Source organism: Mustela putorius, unplaced genomic scaffold (genome assembly GCF_011764305.1).
Source record: "Mustela putorius furo isolate JIRA1106 unplaced genomic scaffold, ASM1176430v1.1 tig00000129_pilon_pilon_pilon, whole genome shotgun sequence".
Classification (NCBI taxonomy): domain Eukaryota; kingdom Metazoa; phylum Chordata; class Mammalia; order Carnivora; family Mustelidae; genus Mustela; species Mustela putorius.
In genome coordinates this window covers 5,501,403-5,521,774 of record NW_025421290.1, presented here as the reverse complement: position 1 = coordinate 5,521,774, position 20,372 = coordinate 5,501,403, and the positions used below count along the sequence as shown (strand labels likewise).

Genomic DNA, 20,372 nt, shown 5'->3' with positions numbered 1-20,372 from the left:
ATGTTTATAGTGGCTTGATTTATAATCACCAAGACTAGAAACAACTCAAATGTTCTTCAGCTGGAAATACATAAACAAAGTCTGGTTTATCCATATAATGGAATACCACTCAGCAATAAAAAAGAACGAACTATGGACATACACAACTACATGGGTGAATCTAAAATGCATGTTAAGTAAAAGAAGTTTAGTTAGTCTCAAGTTTATATGACATCTTGGAAAAGGCAAAGCTATTGAGACAGAAAACACACCAGTGGTTGCCATTTGCAAACAATTTCTAGGAGGTTCACAGACCACCTGTACCTCATCCCTGGACCCCCATCTATGTGCTACTCCCTGGTCCGGGAAGCCACCCATTCCTCTCTCCCCAGCTCCTTCCTGAACCCTATCCAGATTTACCTTCAGTGGCATGCTGCTTGGTGCAGGATTGGTCCCCGTTTTATAGACGGTCCCCGTTTACAGACGGTATGACATTTTTCTCTCCTCAGGTATCACTTCCAGGGCAAACACCCAGCTCAGTTCTGGGCGTATGGAATGCACTAGATGATGAAGTACTGACTGAGGCAGTCTGCCTAGTAGCAAACTATTTCATTCTTTCCCCAAGTCCATGAACTTCCCACGATTGTGCTCAGACTTGAGTAAACAGGAGCCATCTGGGAGAAGGATGGGAATATGGAACCTAAAACAGGGACACCCGGTTGGCTTGGTCGGTAGAGCATAGGACACTTCACCTCAGGGTCCCGAGTTTCAGTCCCACCTTTGACCTGGGGATTACTTAAAAGAAAAATACCTAAACCAAGCTGGGCTCTGTCCATCTGCGTCTGCCACATCAGAAAGGCCAGCTGCATAGAATTCGATGATGACAGACCGCCAGGCTAATGGAGGGAAGCGCTGACTTTAACCAGTTTCAGTCTTCGTACCTCCTACTCCCTCTCCCCCGCCCCCTGTCTTTCATTCATTCATCACTGGTTGGCGGGATGCTACAGTACTGATCGGGGCAGACACAAAAGCTGTCCTCAAGGCGTTTGTAACCCAGCAAAGTAACCCAGTACGGGGGAAGTAATCTGTTCTCAGACCGTGCGGGACCGGCCCTGCCCGTGAAGTTCAGACCACATGGGGGGTGTCGGGAGGGGTGCTCCCGGCGCAGGCGTCTTCCAGCCGACTCCGCTCGAGCTGCGTTTTTTACGACCTGCTGGAGTCCGCAGTCCTGCAAGTCTCCTCCACCCGCCGGAGAGACGCGCGGGTGCCGGGCACCCAGGGCCGCCCACCAGGGCCCTTCCCCGCCGCCGGGGCGCGGTGGCCCCGCCCAGGCCAGCCGGGGGCGGGGGCCCGTTCCCATAGGGATTGCAGCCCGGGCGGCGGCGGGTACAGCCGCGAGAGAGACGGCGAGGCGGGAGCAGGGCCAGGCCCGGTAGCCGCGGCGCCGTGAGTCCCGGGCGGGGAAGGCGCGCGGGCCAGGACGGCGGGTCTGGGCGCCACGTGGCGCGGCTCGAGGCTGCGCAGCGCGGGCCGGGTTGGGGGGAGGGCGCCGGGGGGGGCGGGGCCCCGCGGCGGGGGGGAGGGGGCGGCTGGACGGCACATCCCTGCCCCCCCCTCCTCCCCGGCGAGGCCCACCCGGGAGGCGTCAGGCTCCCGCACATGGGGTTTCGGCTAGTGTCACCGTGCCCGAGGGAAATGAGACCCGAAATGAGAACCGGGGAAGCCCTGAGCCGGCTCATGTGTCTTAGATCGGATGAACTAGAACATTAAACAAGATAGATTATCTTACAGCTCGGTTCGTTTTAGGATGACGGGTTGCATTTTAACTCGCAGGATGTATACCCGGCGCTTAGAATTGGGTTACCGAGGGCACCGAGCTCTAGACTGTCATCCCGGATCTCGTTGCCCTTGCTGAGGGGCGAGCTTTAAGGACATGGGTCGATTCCTAACTGGTTAACAGGTGCCCTTCTGTTCCAGGTGGTTGACGAAGAGCCATCGTTGAGTGGGGCTCTAGTTCAGTCTGTTCGAGCCAGTAGTCTATGTGTGACATTTTCAAACTATGTGAAGATCCGTTTTAAGATTTATTCCTTTATGATGGAGAAGTATGAAAAAATTGGGAAAATTGGCGAAGGATCCTATGGAGTTGTTTTCAAATGCAGAAACAGGGACACGGGTCAGATTGTAGCCATCAAGAGATTTCTGGAATCAGAAGATGACCCTGTCATAAAGAAAATCGCCCTTCGAGAAATCCGCATGCTCAAGGTAAACGGATTCTTTAAAATGAATTTTCAGGGTCCAAAAATTAAAGGGAGTCGTGTTATGTTTAATAAATGTGTTAAGAGGCAGTAACATCTCCTTCCTCCAAGGACATTTGTCCTCAGGGACACAAGTGGGACGTCTATGTACAAGTTGCCAGTTACTTGGGTGGGGGGACACCTGTGCAGGGAAAGGGGGAGATTCACTTTTGGAGATGCTGTGGGTGTTTCATTTTTCTTCCTCTCCCCCATGTCCACTCTAGACCTGGTTCTTCAAGAGCCATCAACTTCAGTTTGCTGGCATTCATGAGTTGTAAACTTCCAGGCCATGTTCTGCTGACATTCTCAGCCCATTAAGAGAATTAATCATTCACCTGTTCTCAAACTGCTAGGAAGCTAGCTGACAGGTTTTCTTTACACCTCACATGTATCTGCTGCTGAACATCATAATGTCCTTTCTCTAGAAAAAAGATTCTTCTTAAAGAAGTGAAATGATCGGGGTCAGTGGGTTAAAGCCTCTGCCTTCGGCTCAGGTCAGGACCCCAGGGTGGGTCGAGCCCCACATAGGGCTCTCTGCTTGGTGGTGAGCCTGTTTCCTCCTCTCTCCTCTCTCTCTGCCTGCCTTTCTGCCTGCTTGTGATCTCTGTCAAATAAATAAATAAAATCTTAAAAAAAAAAAAAAAGAAGTGAAATGATCACTTTTAAAATGTTTGTTAACCGTAGAAGACGGTGAAATCAGAGCGGTAGAAAAGGGTGTTTGTTACATGCTGAGAGTAGTATGTAACTATAGTAGAAAAAGGCTGCTTTTCTGAATTTCTGTGGGATGAAACCCAAATCCCAACATAGAGTGCGGCATGTAATGAGCACAGTGGGGTTAACTTGGTTTCATATAGTTAGGGCCTTAGTGTTTGGACTTGTGTAACCAACTCTGTGACAAGGAATCAGCTACCAAGTGGGAAGTGAGAGGAACATCCAGGGGATTTTCTCTTATCCCTTTCTTTCTATTTTCTCCAAGCCTCTCTACACATCTCTCTTCCCCATGGCTTGAATGTGTGGTGTTATCTCTGGATAAGGAAACTGAATGTGAATTAGCAGGCTTTGGGTAAATTTAAATGGAGGGATCATAGGAAACCTCTCTCTTTCCGTTTGGGGTGTTCTTTACCAGCAAGATCTTATCTGCTCTGAGAAGACACTTCCAAGGTTCCCAAAACCCACACCCCAAGAGGGCCTCCCTGGGAAGGGGTAAGACCAGCGGTATTTGCCCATCCCATGGCCTGGGGACCCTATGGGGACAGGTTCTCCCCCTTTCTTTTGGGCTGATGGGTGTTTTCCACTTTCTCAGGTTCTCCCTAGAGGAGAAGGTGATAACTGAGTTTCGAAGGACTCTTTTACTCCAAAGAAAAGACAATCTGTTTCTGGTGGAGACATAGTCTTTCTAATTCCGAAGATCACCTGTGAATGCACAATACTGGGTTTCCAAATGTAGCTCCCTGTGTTAACTGAGTTCCTCCAGGATGGGGACCTCTGTTTTTCTGTACAAATTACTAAGTGCTTAGTAGGCCTCCAGCACATGTTACTGTAAATTGAAAAAAAAAAAATGGTTAACAAAATAAACTCTTAGCAAGAGTGGTTGTTGCCAATAAATTAGGAAGTCAGATGTGTTCTCTTAAATAACCGAATATTGATGCTACCTGAGGGAAAGGGTTGTGTGTACAGGAACCTGATTTTGAAGCACAGAGCACCCCATTCTTCAAATCAAGTGCACAGATGTAGACCCTCCCGATCTATATGAGGTGAAGGGACTAGATTATGGATAGAGTCCATTCTTCAAAGCCCTAACTTTTCAGCATTCTGTGATATCCCCAACACAAAACAGGTACTTAAATATTTGCTGAAATGGTGAATTGGAAATTTCTTGAATGAAGTCACATTTTCTCCATTTAATTATTCAGTAAATATGCGTAGAGCCTCCTTGTGCCTAAAACAATTTTTTTTTTGTTTTTTGGGGGGGGGTTTAGTTTTTTAGAGAGAGAGGAAGATAGAACACTCGAGCCGGGGGTGGGGTGGGGTGAGGGGGTAGGGACAGAGGGAGAGAGAGAATGTCAAGCACACTCCCCTGCTGAGTGTGGAGTCTGACCCAGAACTCAGTGGTAGGATGCTAAGGTCAGGACCTGAGCTGAAACTCAGGGTCAGACCCTAAACCAACTGGGCTACCCAGGTGCCCCTAAAACAATGTTTATATGAAATGGTACACGCTGTGTTTCAGATGCTTAACCATGGATGGGAACCAAGATAAATTTCCCCTTGGCTCTCATTCCTGATCAACTGGGTTCCTAATAAGCAGGGTCTGTGTCATTTACCTTGTGTCTCCAGGCCTGGCAAGAATCCTCTAAATAACGTGTTTAGAGGCATGTTTGAACTAGACTTTGAAGTGTTTAGGGAGGCATAAAATGAGAAATAAGGCATTCAGGACAGAGAGTCTCTCCTAAGAAAAGGTGCATACGTAGAAAGCAGTATATGGAGGGAACACAGGTTATAACCCTAAAATTTTAGCCAGGATTGCCTGCTGGGTGCTACCAGGCCAGGAGGAGAAGGAAAGGAAAGAAAGCCAGGGCTCAGTAGAAGGAGGTGGGAGGAATTTCCTGGAGTAGAGGTCTATTTTGCACAAAGCTAAACCTTGGTACCAGGTGGCCTTTTGGGTCTGGAGGTTGACTCCAGGGGACATACTATAGTCCCCCAAACAGGAAAAAACTGGTGACATCTAAGCAAGTGTTTTAGGGCCTGTGCCAAAACTGTGAGCCAAGCACAGCTCTGTGCACCCAAGGGAAGTTTGCAGCTCAGTGAGTTTGAGTTCCTAATACTTTCCTTGCACACCTCTTGCAGAGCTATGCTTTTAATGACCCCTGCTGAGGTTAGGAACCAGGAACTAGGAGGATTGAAGGTGAAGATTGCCTCAATAACCTTAGCCAGAGAGGTGAGGACTGGCAAGGGCTGAGCCCCGGCTGCTCCTATTATGATAAGGCAAGCAAGACACATAGATGAAGATCAGGGGTAGAAGGATTTGAATGTCTGGCCAAGGAGTTTGGCTTTCTCCTGAAAAGAAAGAAGCCAGCCAAGGTTTTTTGTTTGGTTGGTTTTTTTTTCTTTTTTTTTTTTTAAGATTTTATATATTAATTTGACAGACAGAGATCACAAGTAGGCAGAGAGGCAGGCAGAGAGAGGGAGGAGGAAGCAGGCTCTCCAAGGGTCAGAGAGCCCGATGTGGGGCTCGATCCCAGGACCCTGGGATCATGACCTGAGCAAAAGGCAGAGGTTTAAACCACAGAGCCACCCAGGCACCCCATGACTGCCTCTCTGCCTACTTGTGATCTGTCAAATAAATAAATAGAATCTTTAAAAAAAAAAAATTCCAGTCATTTCCTCTGAAGCGGATAAGATTGTGGGAACAAATATTCTAGCAGTCAATTGCATAATTTTCAGGGTAGCATACCTACAATGTTTCCCATTCTCAGTGTGGGAGCATACATGAGGCTGTAACCATCCATTGGTAAGTGCTTTTGAGGATGATAATTATTATCAAGAAACCAGTTTTGCTAATAGTTTTAGAAAACATTTTTTTCTGAAAATTTGAAACTTTTCAAATAACATGATTTTGTGCCATTTTGGAAAAAAAAGTGTGGTATTTTTATGAGACAGGTTTAGTGTTTGTACTAATAAACTGCCTTTTTAAAAGATTTATTTATTTATTTTTAGAGAGAGTGTAGGGGGCAGGGGGAGAGGGAGAGAATCCCAAGCAAACTCCACACTAAGCATGGAGCCCGAAACTGAGCTCGATCCCAGGACCCTGAGATCACCACCTGAGCCCAAACCAAAAGTCAGATGCTCAACTGATGTGCCACCCAGGTTCCCCTAGTAAACTGCTCTTTAAACAAAATGTAATTCACTGTTCAAGAGGTCCTATTGCACTTGCCCTTTTAATGTTTAATTCTGAATTTGGTTTTTCCCAGTTACACAGTTAGGCTTTTAAAAATATAAGCATTTGCAATAAGTATCAACAGTCAGCTCATACTCTAACGACATACTCTAAATTAAGTATCATTTAGCGACAGTAATAAAATTATACTGTAATACTGAGCTCAAAGCAATTGTCCTGTCCTTTCTCAAACTTACTTTCCAATGTGGGAAAACAGAAAGAATTCAGTATTTTCAGTCATCATTTTTGCTGAGACACCTGCGCATCAGTGTGCTGGCATGTGTTCATCTGAGTTTATAGAACTCCTGTATGTAGCAGGCACTGTTCTGGGAGAGACTCATAGTAGACAAATAATTTATGTCAAGTGGTGAAATATAAAGCAGGATAAAGGGGTAAAGAAATGATGAAGAGCCTTGCTTTTTTCATAGAGCAGGGTCAGGAAAAGCCTTTCTGATGAATGACATTTGAAGAGATACCAGCAGCAAGTGAGAAGAGATGAGTGATGCTGGCATTCCAAGCAGAGGGAATAGTGAGTACAAAGGCCACAGGCAAGACTCAGTGTTGTTTTCAGGCATGTTATGGTGTGTTCTAGGAGGAGCAAAGAGAACAGGACATCTATAGCACAGTAAGCAAGGGCAAGGGTCAGAGGAGATGATGTTAGAGGGATGAGAGGTCAGACACAAGGGCCTTCTGGGCCTCAGCAGGAACCATGGCTTTTACTGTGAGTGAGATGGGAACCAACAGAAGATTTGGAGCAGAGGGGTGCCTTGGCATGACATACATTCTTAGAAGGATCCCTCCAGCTGTTTGTTACTCCAGCTCCATGGGCAAGAAGATCGGTTAGAAGACGATTAGAATAACCCAGGGATGAGGTGATGGGGTTTGGGTCAGAGTGGTAACGGTGGAGGTGGTCAGGTATAAGATTTATTCTGAGAGAGTAGTATAGAGGAATCTGATGGTGGGAGGAAGAATCAAGAATGACCCCAGAGTTCAGGACTTGAGTAACTACAAGAACAGGGATCAGATCATTCACTGGGATGGGGAGACCTTGGTACCCATCTGGCGGAAAGGAAATCAAGAATTCTGTTTTGGGGACGCCTGGGTGGCTCAGTTGGTTAAGCAGCTGCCTTCGGCTCAGTTCATGATCCCAGCGTCCTGGGATCGAGTCCCACATCGGGCTCCTTGCTCGGCAGGAAGCCTGCTTCTCCCTCTGCCTCTGCCTGCCTCTGTCTGCCTGTGCTCTCTCGCTCTCTCTCCCTCTGTCTCTGGCAAATAAATAAATAAAATCTTTAAAAAAAAAAATCTTAAAAAAAAAAAAAAGAATTCTGTTTTGGTTATGATAAGTTTGAGAGGCATATCTGAGACCATGATGTAGGCATTTAAGTACACAAATCTGGCATTTGGGAGAAAATCCAGATTGGAGAAATAAAATTGGGAGACATCAGCTTAGTAGTGGCATTTAAGGTCACTGAGACTGGGTTGTCCTGGGGAATGGAGAAACCAGTACCAAAGACTGCCCTCCAGCATTTGGATTTGGAGGTCAGTAAGGTGAGGAGGACGCAGGCAAGAAGAAGGAAAAGGGGGTGATCCTGGAGGTAGGAAAATCCCAGGAACAATGTTCTTACAAGCTTAGAGAAGAAAATATCTCAAGAACGAGAGAATGGTCAGAGTGAGATCTTGCCATTTGCAACAATGTGGATGGAACTAGAAAATATGCTAAGCAAAATCAGCCAGTCCGAGAAAGACAAATACCATATGATTTCACTCATATGTGGAATTTAAGAAACAAAACATATTATCATGCGGGAGAAAAAGCAGCAAACCAAGAAAGACTTTTCTAATTCTAGAGAACAAACTGAGTGTTGCTAGAGGAGAGGTGGGTGAGGGGATGGGTGAAATAGGTTATGGGAATTAAGGAGGACACTTGTTGTGATGAGCACTGGATGTTGTATGGAAATGTAGAATCACTAAATTATATATCTGAGACTATTATTACACTGTACGTTACCTGTAATTCAAATAAAAACTTAAAAAAAAAGAGTAAGGGGATGGTCAGCAGTGTCAAAGGTCATGATTAGTACAGACTTAGGAGTGGCCATTGATTTTGAAGATGTGAGGGTCATTTGAGATCTTGACAAGGGCTGTTAGGTGCAGTGGTGGGAATGAAAGCTTTGTCAGAGAGGGTTCGAGAGAGAGTGAGAAGAGCAGAGAGGAGACGGTGATACTGGCAACTCTTGAGTATTTTGATTGTAGAAGGAAACAGACATGGAAGGATGTGGGATCCAGAGAGAGTTTCTTAGTTGTTTTTAATATGGGAGAAGAAGTAGATTTGTGTGCTAATGGTATCAATCCAGTAGAGAGAAAACTTGGTACTTTTGAAGGGAGAGAATTCCTGGAGCCATGACTTTGAGTTATCAACATGGACCGTGGCCACAAATAGCTATAATAGTGTAATAAAAGACCAATTCATGGACCAGCTAGGAGATAAGGAATTATTTTATTTTATTTGGAATGTTGCTAGGTTCTTCATATACACTCTCCTTAATCTTTATGTAACAGGACCCACAGTTCTCTCCAAGTTGTGGTGCAGAAGAACTTGTTCCGCCTGGGTGTGTAATATTGCCTGATTTGCCTGTGGCCCATGAACCCTAGAGGAAAAATACAACCCCTTTCTATAACTAGGGTTCAAGCATGTAAAGGTATTTTGGATGGGAAGTGGAGCAGATGCAACACAAGCTAGATTACACAGAGAAACAAGATCCCTGCAAGAAAATCCCCTTACATCAGGAAGTCTGGCTTGAAAGGCCAGAGTCATCACAGGGCCTACAGTGGGACGTGAGTTCTGGCTGCTCATAAAGCAGGAGGCTTAACTGAACCCAGCCCAACTCCTGGGGACTATCTGTATGTCCAACAAGAAAAAGGCCATGTGTTTCAAAACAAATGTGACCCCGACCAACCCAGAATCATTGTATACCAAATTTATGATGCTGATCCCCTCTCTGCTGAATGAAAATGACAGAACACTTGGAGGAGGAAACAGAGAATGCCAACAGCTGTGGTAGGAAAAATAGATGCTCCCAGAGGAGTCGAGGTAAAGTACCGGACAGCACCACTGTGAGGTACCTAGGCAGACATTCAGCAGCGTGGCAGGTGATGTGGGGGCCTTAGGAATAGATTAGACCAACATCAGTCAAGGCTGAAAGCAGCAACTAGGACACTGTCTATGACAACTTGCTTCCAGAAGACAAGAAAACAAGATACAGGCAAGCAGAAGGAATCACATCTTGCCATTTGGTGACCCAGTAGACTTGGGCAAGGTACAAAGTATCATTATGTAGGGTGCACAAAATATAACAACCTTAGGAAGTGGGTATTGTTATCTCATCTTACATATGGATTCGGATGGTTAATGACCTCTAGTGAATAAACTGGAACGCAGACCCAGTTTTATCTGTCCCCACGACCATACATTGCTGCTCCCACATGTAACCACCCAGTTACACCCAACACCACACTCTGAAGTCTCGGTTACCGTCCTCAGTCTTCGCCCTGCCCTCCTTCCGCCAGGGCCTTAGCTGTGGGACTCATGGCTTCTGTGGACCCTCAGGGGCCAATTTTTACTGGAATAGCAGTTCCTTCCAGCTCTGGTTCTATAACCCTGTAGATTATTTTTATTTTTTAAAAAAATTTTATTTATTTATTTGACAGAGATCACAAGTAGGCACAGAGGCAGAGAGAGAGGAGGAAGCAGGCTCCTCGCTGAGCAGAGAGCCTGATGCAGGGCTCAATCCCAGGACCCTGGGATCATGACCTGAGCCAAAGGCAGAGGCTCTAACCCACTGAGCCACCCAGGCGCCCCCAATGCATGCCCTCTTAATGAGAATGTTATCGCCCCCAAGAGGATGAAAATTGGTTTTTGAGAATGGGTGCAGGGAGTGTGACCTTGAAGCACAGATTACATACATGCATACATATGTTATGTACATACATATATTTCATTGGGAGGTGATCTGGAAAAAATGTATAAAAGGAATCCTTTGGGGATAAATATGAGGAGTGGGGGAGGTAAGAATATTGAGTGTATTTTGTGTGCCAGAAACATGCTTTCATTTGATTTTAATCCATCATGAATACTGATAACCTACAGAATATTCAGAGCGTTCCCTTTATTCCCCCTATCATCTCCTCACTTTCATTAACCTTCCAGTGAGGCCCTGGGGCTTTGTTACTGTGTGGGGACAGGACCCACAGTTAAAAATTGTGGTTTCTGATCCAGCTCAGAGCTGTTGGGTGACCTTGGGCAACTCCAACTCCAGTGCAGCCTGGAACCTGGCCCACCTCCCTTGATTTATGTCTGTGTTTGGCGTTGCTATGCTGACTTTTTGCTGAGGGGAGCAAGAGCTCACAGTGGTCAAGCAGCCTTAACGGGTGCAAGGGCAGGAAAGTGAAGGGTCAGAAAAAAAGTCTAGGAGAGAAAGACGAGAAAGATGCATGGTGGGAAGACAGAAAGGTGGGATTTTGTACCACAGAGAGGCATTGAGCGTCAAGCACCTCACGCAGTCTGTCCCAAGAGGTTCACTGCTAGAAAATACCAGACCAGAAATACTGCTGGGCAAGTTAGCAGCCCAGCGATGATAAGGTGCTGTGGCAGGTACAACTGGCAAGGGTCCCTGTACCCAAAGCCTTTATTAAGTACTTAATTCCATGTGCTGCTGTGCCCAGGGCCACATTCCACTGAATGCTAACAGAGCATCATGTAAATGCTCCCTAGCATTAGACTCCGATTAGAGAGTTCATAATTTTTAAGGGCTTCTGCTCCCCTAATATTAGTTGAAGAAATATTTCCCCAGTATTCATTGAATAATATTTCACAGCTCACTAAAAATCTCACTGGAAAATTCTGTGACGTTTTGTAGAATTTAGTCCTGCTGTTGCTAGTGTAGGTGCCATTTCTAGGTCAAGTCCATTATTTCATTGGCTTGTCCAAATGGATTTGTGACATATTTCTAGAAATTGTGACAGCCATGTCTGGCATGCTCAGTTATGGTTTACATGAGATCAGAAAGTCAAATGTGTGTGGGTATCACAGTAGAGACCTAAAGGAGGGAAGTGGGCTGAGTGTGAGATTAGATGGGGAGGTGGGCACGGGGCAGGCTGGAAACTTCGTAGCTTGTCAGATGGGCAGGTGGCCATGGCTTGGCCCACACAATACAAGCCCACGGTGTTAGGTTTTCTGAGTCTTTTTTTAAACAGCCAGAAATCAGAATTTTATGTAAAATCTGGTTTTTTTTTCCTACCACTTTTTGTTTTGACAAAAAAGAAAGAAAGAAAGAAAGAAAGAAAACGCAAAAAAAGAAAATATACAGATGTGGAAAGAATAATATAATGAATACCTCCGTACCCTTCACTCAATTCATTAACCAGCTGTGAAAATTCTGCTTCGTTTCCTTTCCATGTCTCTGTCTCTGTCTCTCTCTGTCTCACACACACACTCACACCCCATACCTTCTCAGCTGAATCATTTCCTTAAGTATGCATCATGAATTTGCTAGAATTCTTCTGTGTAACCACAATATGATTTCCACAGTACGATTTCTCAAGGACTCAATACCGTCATCTAACCTACGGGCTGTGCTCAAGTTTCTCATAATGTCCCAGTAACGGTTGTATAACTACAACTACAGCTATGGCCGTAAGCGTAACTACAGCTGTATATCTAAATCCAGGTTCTAACCCTTGACTGCACACTGCAATTCATTGTCATGTCTCTTTAATCTCTTTTAACACCAGCATTTTGAAGCATGCAGGCCAGTTGTTCCTCAGAATGTGCTTCCACACGGACTGTGGTTGTTTCCACTGCAGGCGTGAGGATGTGTCCGCCATACTGGTTCTTAGCAGGAGGTACAGAGTGTCAGCATGGCCTCTAGTTGCTGCTCTCAGCTTTGATCTCTTGATCAAGATGGGTCTTCTGGATTTCCCAATTGTAAAGAAATATTTTCCTTTTTATAGTTAGTGTGTGATCTGTGGGGAGATATGCTGAGATGGTGTGACCACCTTGTGTCCCAACAACTTTCACCCAGTGATCTTTGCTTGAATCAATTATAGGAAGAGTTCTTGTAAAATGGTGATTTTCAAAATTCTTTCTACATTCATTACTTATGGTTTTTCTGTTAGGGGAAAACAAACAAACAAAAAAAACCACTTTCCTTCACATACCACCTGTGCCCACCTCATACACACTCTTTAGTATCACAGAGAATTTGTGGACTTTTTAAAAAATTCAACTTGTTACAAACCATCGTTGTGATTCTTCTTTTTGATTCTCAAATGGTCACACATTTTATCCTGCTCCTTTGTTCTGACAGACACTACTGTTCCTTGAGTACTTTTTTTTTTTTTAAGAATTTATTTATTTATTTGTCAGAGAGAGAAACAGAGAAAGAGCACAAGCACAGGAAGTAGCAGGCAGAGGGAGAAGCAGGCTCCCTACCCAGCAGGGAACCCAGTGCAGAGCTGGATCCCAGGATCCTGGGACTGTGACAGAGACAAAGGCAGAATCTTAACCGACCGATCCTCCCAGACATCCCACCTTGAGTATTTCTTTCCTATGTGTGACAGCAAAGTCTACCGGGCTCATCCCGCCTCAGCTCTGGAATCAACCATTTTCCCAAGGAGCCCTGGTTCCTTTTAGTGAGAATGAAAGGTGACTTTAAAAATGTTGACAATGAATTTTTTAAAATGTCAAAGGCCGTTCAGGCCAAACAGAACCCATCTGCTGATGATACTTGGCCCACAGACTCCATTTTGGGCCTTTGGATTGTAAAGCTTTCACTATATGCAGATGTTCTCCTTACAGACTGGCAGATCTGGCCCCTTGAGGTTCATTACTAATACATAGATAGATGTTGGGAGTTCATGGGAACTGGCTGTCAATAGTGTGGAAGGCAAAGCAGAGCATTCCCTTGCCCACAGTGATAGAAACCCAACAAATCCCCCTTGTTATCCTCCTTCCTGATTTGTTCAACAGGGACACCTGTTTAATTTTAATTTTACAAGATAACATACTGACTGCAAATAGTAACGGGCTGTTTTTGTTTGTCTATTATAAGAATTTAGGGCTTAGCTCACAACTTTTTTATACAGAAAGATTATATTTCTGCTGTGTAATGAACCCCTAAGTAATAAAGCCGCCACACAAATACTTCAGAAACAAAAGCAGAAATCAACAGGCTGGCAGCTCATTACCTTCATAGAGACCCTGAGTTCGTAGGGAGATTAACTACATGCCAGTATGTGTCAGTGTCCTCAGTGCTCCTACCCACCAGCCTGCCTGCACCTTAGACTGTAGAAATAAAACAGCGCAGAGCAGGAGAAAGGAAGTGGTTTTAATAGTGCACATCGATAAAATAATATAATTGTGCTATTACTTTTTTGGCCACTTAAATTACTTGTATTTTCAGCAAAGGAAATTTTAAGGGGACAACCCATGTTACAGATAGTCATTATCAAATAATGAAACCTTGCTAGAAGGAACTACTTTTCATACCAAATGGAAAAAATTTTTAATGCACCAGGCTTGTATTTAATTTCTCTTTAAATTTTTTTACTGTTTTAATTCACCCTTTCATTTGGGAGGACCAATGTCTTAGACACAAATTTGCTTTCATAGGCATATGTTCTTGCTAATTATTAACCTTCTTTATTACTTATTAACTTTAAAAAGCACTGTGGTAAAAATACAATTTTATAAACTGGCCTGGTTGAAAAATTGGAGCTTAATTCCTCTTTCTGTTAAAATAATGCAAAGTGGGGGTGCCTGGGTGGCTCAGTGGGTTAAAGCCTCTGCCTTCGGCTCAGGTCATGATCTCAGGGTCCTGGGATCGAGCCTCCCATCAGGCTCTCTGCTCAGCAGGGAGCCTGCTTCCTCCTCTTTCTCTCTGCCTGCCTCTCTGCCTACTTGTGATTTCTCTCTCTGTAAAATAAATAAATAAAATCTTAAAAAATAATAATGCAAAGTGACTTCTACACCAGTGGAAGCTATCAACTTCTATATAAACTGAACAAATAATTTATTTCGTAACTGTCAGTACGTTGATGCATTAATTTTTGGCTCTGCCATTGTTAATTTTCATTTTGACCACAATTTGTACTATTGCTTCTTTTCTGGAACTTTCCATATACTTTATTAATCAACAAAACAAATGGAGCATCCACTGTGCACATCCTTAGCCTGTGCTGAGTCTTGAGAGGAACCCAGAAGGGATCTCAGCCTAGGTCAGTGGCCAGAGGACCAGCCTGGTATACTGTTCCATCCATGCTGTCTACAGGAAACCTACCATAAATAAACTTCAGGCTCCTCTCCACCTCTCCACCCAGGTACTCTCCCACTCCATATGTCACATTCTTTCCTTCTCTAGTTGTCTCCAAAACAAAATATTAGCTAGGGTGTCTACAGTGGGATTCTTGGCATTTGGAGGACACACGAGATGAAGACGGCTTTCCTTTATCAAAAGTGCTAAAAAAAAAAAAAGCCACCTGGGTGGCTCAGTGGGTTAAGCCTCTGCCTTTGGTTCAAGTCCTGATCCCAGGTCCTGGGATTGAGCCCCTGTATCGGACTCTCTACTCACCGGGGAGCCTGCTTCCTCCTCTCTCTCTCTCTCTGCCTCTGTGCCTACTTGTGATCTCTGTCAAATAAATAAATAAAATCTTTTTTTTTTTTTCAAGTGCTAAGGAATGATTCCTTGGCAACACCATGGGGGATGCAGAATATTTTCCTCTAGGCTGAAGAGGGTGGTAGTAATTCAATAGCTTTTTAAATAATGAAAATATCCCTCCACCCAAGGTAATGTATTAACTAGCTCTCTGAAACTAACTTCAAAATATTTATTTTGGTTTGGGGCACCTGGGTGGCTCAGTGGGTTAAAGCCTCTGCATTTGGCTCAGGTCATGATCTTAGGGTCCTGGGATCGAGCCCTGCATTGGGCTCTCTGCTCAGCAGGGAGCATGCTTCCTCCTCTCTCTCTCTGCCTGCCTCTCTGCCTACTTGTAATCTCTAGCAAATAAATAAATAAAATCTTAAAAAAAAAAAAAAAAAGATGCTGAATGTGGACTGCTGTCCTTTCCACAAAAAGTGAACCGCTTTTGATCCTCCTTACTGGTAGAGATTGGGAAGAATACATTCATCAGATCGATGATGAATGTGTGACCTGATGAATTGCATATCAGATGCCAGAGACTGTGTAGATCTGTGCTTTTATTAATATAGGATATATTTCTGGAAGTGGTGTGCTGGGTAAGATGGGGACCGTGTATGTGTTTCAGTGCACTTTATTTTTTAGAACAGTTTTAGATGTACAGAAAAGTTGAGAAGATTGTGCAGAGAATTCCCATATTCCCTGCACCCAATTCCACCTGTGATTAGCATCTTACAAGTATGATACGTTTGTTATAACTAATGAACCGGTGTGACATGTTATCATTAATTAAAGTCAGCACTTCACTCACATTTCCTTAGTTTTTATCTAATGTCCTTTTTCTGTGCCAGGATCCCATCTAGGACACCACATTACGTTTAGTTGTCAGTGTCCCTTGGCTTCTCTTGCCTTGGCCATTTTATTTTTATTTTTATTTTTTTAAATTTTTATTTATTTATTTGACAGAGATCACAAGTAGGCAGAGAGAGAGAGATGGAAGCAGGCTCTCCGCCGAGCAAAGAGCCCGATGTGGGGCTCGATCCCAGAACTCCGGGATCATGACCTGAGCCGAAGGCAGAGGCTTTAACCCACTGAGCCATCCAGGAGCCCCAACCTTGGCCATTTTAGACTTTCTGTGTATTTAATGGCCATGACAGTTTTAAGAAGTACTGGTCAGGTACTTTATCACATTCTGCTTTCTCACAGAGGATTCCCCAACCTCCTAAATGTTTTTTTTTTTTTTCTTTTTTTAATTTGCCTACATTAAGGTCCACTCTTTGTGCTGTAACATTCTGTGGGTTTTAAGAAATGCATAATGTCCTGTATTCTCCATTACAGCATCAGGCAGAATAATTTCATTGCCCTAAAAATCATGTTTCACATGTGGGTTTTCCCCCATGTCCTCTGAATTCCTAGCAATCACTGATCTTTTTACTGTCCCCATAGTTTTGCTTTTTCCAGAATGTCATATAATTGGAATTGTACAATATGTCATCTTTTCAGACTAGCTTCCTTGACTTCACAATATGTATTTAAGTTTTGTTCATGTCTTTTCATGGCTTGATAACTTATTTCTTCTTTTCACTAATATCCTATTCTATGGATGGAGCATGAGCTTGTATCCTTTTGTCTATAGGAAGATAATTTGTATGCTTCGAATTTTTGGCCATTATCAATACAGCTGTTATAAACATTCGTGAGGAGGTTTTTGTGTGGATCTAAATTTTCAGATCATTTGGGTAAACACCTAGGAGCGTGATTGCTGGATCATATGGTACAACTATGTTTAGCTTTATAAGAAATTGCCCGACTGTCTCAAGAGTGGCCACACTGTCTTACACTCCCACTAGCAGTGAAGGAGAGTTCCCATTGCTCTGTATCATCATCAGCATTTGGTGTGGCTGGCAGTTTTTAGATCTTAGCTATCCTAATAGGTATGTAATGATATTTCATTGTTTCTGGAATTTGCAGCTCCCTAGTGAAAAAATATGTTGATCATCTTTTCATACGTTTATTTCCCATCTGTATCTCTTCTTAGGTAATGTGTCTGCTCAGATCTTTGGCTTGTGTTTTCTGGGTATGTTGTTTTAATAAATACTGCTAGTAACTTTCTCCAAAAGTCTAACCAACCAAGTGTGAAAAGATCTATTTCCCTGTATCCTTGGCAACACTTAATGTTACCAATTCGTGAAATGTTTGTTAGGAAAACAGGTCGCTTCACCTTCTTGCTCTGATTTGCCCTTCTCTGACTACTAGTGATATTGTCTTTTCATGTCTCTGGATCATTTATATTTCCTCTTCTGTGTATTACCTGCTTACATCTTTTGCCCATTTTCCCACTATGGTGCCTTTTTCTTCATAGCACATGAAATGTCTTTGTAATAGTAGGGCTGTAGTCCTTTATTTGTCATAACAGATATTTCCCTGCCAATTATTTGCCTTTTACCTTTGTTTCCAGTGGTTTTGTTCTTCGTTTTTTAACAAATCAACATTATTTTATTTTTTTATTAGGGTAAAATACACATAACATAAATTTTACCATTTGAACTATTTTTAAGTGTATATATAGTTGAGTGACATTAAGGACATTCACAATGGTGTGCAACCATCAATGCCATGCAGCTCCAGAACTTTTGTTTTAAAGATCGATTTATTGGGGCACCTGGGTGGCTTAGTCGTTAAGCCTCTGCCTTCTGTTCAGGTCATGATCCCAGGGTCCTGGGACTGAGCTCTGCATTGGGCTCCCTGCTCAGTGGGGAGTCTATTTCTCCCTCTCCCTCTGCTGTTCCCCTTGCTTGTGCTCCCTCTCTCTCTGTCAAATAAATAAATAAAATCTTAAAAAAAAAACTTTAAAGATTGATTTATTTACTTTAGAGAGAGAGCATGCACATCATGGGGGGAGGAGTAGAGGGAGCCAATTCTCAAGCAGACTCCCTGCTGAGTGTGGAGCCCAACCTGGGGCCCGATCCCACCATCCATGAGATCAACACCTGAGCTGAAACCTGCCTGTTTCAACTGTCTGAGCCCCCCCAGGCGCCCCTACAACTCCAGAACTTTTGCCATCTTCTCAACATCATCTTATTCTCTTGTGGCCAAACTTGCCTATCTTTTCTTTTTTCTTCTAGATATCTTGTTTTGGGGGATGTTTTCTTCTATCCCAGGGTCATAGAAAGTTCCTCCTAAATTTTTTTCTAGTATTTCTAGTATTTTAATGCTAGAATTTTTAACCTATCTGAAAATGATTCTTCTATATAGAGTGGTAAGATGTGATTCTCATGTTCCTAATGGATAGTCATTTTCCCAGAATCAATTTTAAATAAAGCACATTGTTTTCAACTGTATTGAAGTACTACCTGGTCATGTTAATTTCCCATAAATGTGTGGATTTAGTTCTAGACTCTGTACTGCTTCTATTTCTTCATAGCCTGCTGGCCTATTCACGATGATGCTGATGCTGATGATAATGATTATAGGCACTTTATTGAAAATTTTGCCATCTGGTAAAACTAGTCGCCATGACCGTTTTTTTTCCTTGGCAATTTTAAAACAGTAGTAGTTCTGTATGAATGTAAAAGGCATTTTACCTAGTTCAGAAAAAATCCTTTTGGATTCTAATTGAAATCGCCTTATATCTAGGTATTATTTTTATTTTATCTTTTTAAAAAAATTTTATTTATTTGACGGAGAGATCACAAGTAGGCAGAGAGGCAGGTAGAGAGAGAGGGGGAAGTAGGCTCCCCGCCAAGCAGAGAGCCCCACGTGGGGCTTGATCCCAGGACCCTGAGATCATGACCTGAGCCAAAGGCAGAAGTTTAACCCACTGAGCCACCTAGGTACCCTTCTATGGATTACTTTTAGAACTGACCTTTTAAAAATTATTTTAAAGATAAAGACCATTTTACTTACTTGAGAGTGCAGGGTGAGGAACAGAGAAAGAAGCAGACTCCCTGCCGAGCAGGGAGCCCGTCTTAGGGCTCAATCTGGGAGTCCAGGATCATGTCCTGAGCTGAAGGCAGGTGCCCAACCGACTTAGCCACCCAGGTGCCCCGGAACTGACATTTTTATATAGGTTTTTCAGTGGCATCATTTCTTCAGGACCATACCTGTACTTCGAAAATCCTTACATGGGGTTAAGGTGAAATTTAGAGCTTTCTTTCTGAATCAAAAACAAATTGGGTACTGCTGTTGTTAATTCTAACGCTGAGTTTCATGATGTATTTAAGAGCATTCATTGCAGGGAGAGGGAAGAATGAGAGGAAATACAAAGAACTTGATTCTTTCTCTGCTTCTTAGTTTGGACAAGCTTCCAATCTTGCTGGATCCCACGTGCTTGACAGGGTCATAATATGCTGATCTGGGAATCCTTGGGAAGTACTCAAGATTAATTACTATAAAGGAGAGGTGCATCAGTTTTCTCCATTCTGTGTGAATGTTAGCAGATAAAAAATTCCTACTATATGTCTCTGTAACTAAAACCTAAAGTCAAGTTCAAGAATTATAATGACCTGGATCTCGGAGTCCTGGGATAAAGCCCCACGTCAGGCTCTCTGCTCAGCAGGGAGCCGGCTTCCCCCTCTCTCTCTGCCTGCCTCTCTGCCGACTTGTGATCTCTGTCTGTCAAATAAATAAATAAAATCTTAAAAAAAAAAAAAGTTCAAGCCCAATAAAAAAAAAAAAAAGAATTGTAATGACCTGTAAAAAACATCTTACTAAGACAGCTCCCACTTTCTAAAATTTAATCTCTTCTTTTATTATTTATCATGGTTGTGGGAGAAGAATGCTTTTGAAAGGAAAACGGGATATGATCATTGAGAAAATAGTCTGTTGCTTTTGTCTGCAGCACAGACAGGATAAATGTCCCCCAATCACCCTGCAAAGAATAAGAATCTTTGAACACTTGAAGGATAGGAGAGACCATGGATATAATGGTCTATATACTGGTCAATCCAGAAACATGTGACCATCAAGGGCTCCCCAAGGTAGAGGTCACAAACCTGCTACCTGCAAGGCCAGACAGGGGTGGGAGAAATGCTTCCCTTCTGTAAATAAATATATCTTTTCTTATTTGTCTTAAAATAAGAAGTCATTTCATTTTTTTTTTTTTTTTAAGATTTTATCCACTCAGCATGAGCAGGGCAAGGGGCAAAGGAGAGGAAGAAGGAGACTCCCTGCTGAACAATGAGCCCCGGTGTGGTGTGGGTGGGGCTCAATCCCAGGACCCTGAGATCATAACCTGAGCTGAAGGCAGATGCTTAACTGACTGAGCACCCCCAGGGGCTCCTGAAGTAATTTCTATTGCTTGTACATTTTTCTACTTTTGATAGAAACACAGGTATGTTAAATAGTTTGCTTTTAACTCTCAGATAAGAAAAGTAATCATGCAAGAGTGATGAGGGAGGACAGCTTTCACTTGGCTTTAGTGTTGGGGAGACATAGGGAGTGGTGGGAACTGCGGTGCACTAAGAGCACTGG

At 43.4% G+C, this 20,372-nt stretch overlaps 1 protein-coding gene across 1 annotated transcript in view; it reads left to right on the top strand.

Moving 5' to 3' along the window:
• The first annotated feature begins 1,290 nt into the window (after positions 1-1,290).
• CDKL1 (cyclin dependent kinase like 1) overlaps positions 1,291-20,372 on the top strand; it is a 54,242-nt gene continuing 35,160 nt past the window's right edge. Inside the window, exons 1-2 of the mRNA XM_045069264.1 lie at positions 1,291-1,425; positions 1,957-2,241. Of these exons, the coding sequence (XP_044925199.1) occupies positions 2,071-2,241 (171 nt within the window). The 5' untranslated portion in view covers positions 1,291-1,425; positions 1,957-2,070. The remainder of the gene's footprint in view (positions 1,426-1,956; positions 2,242-20,372) is intronic.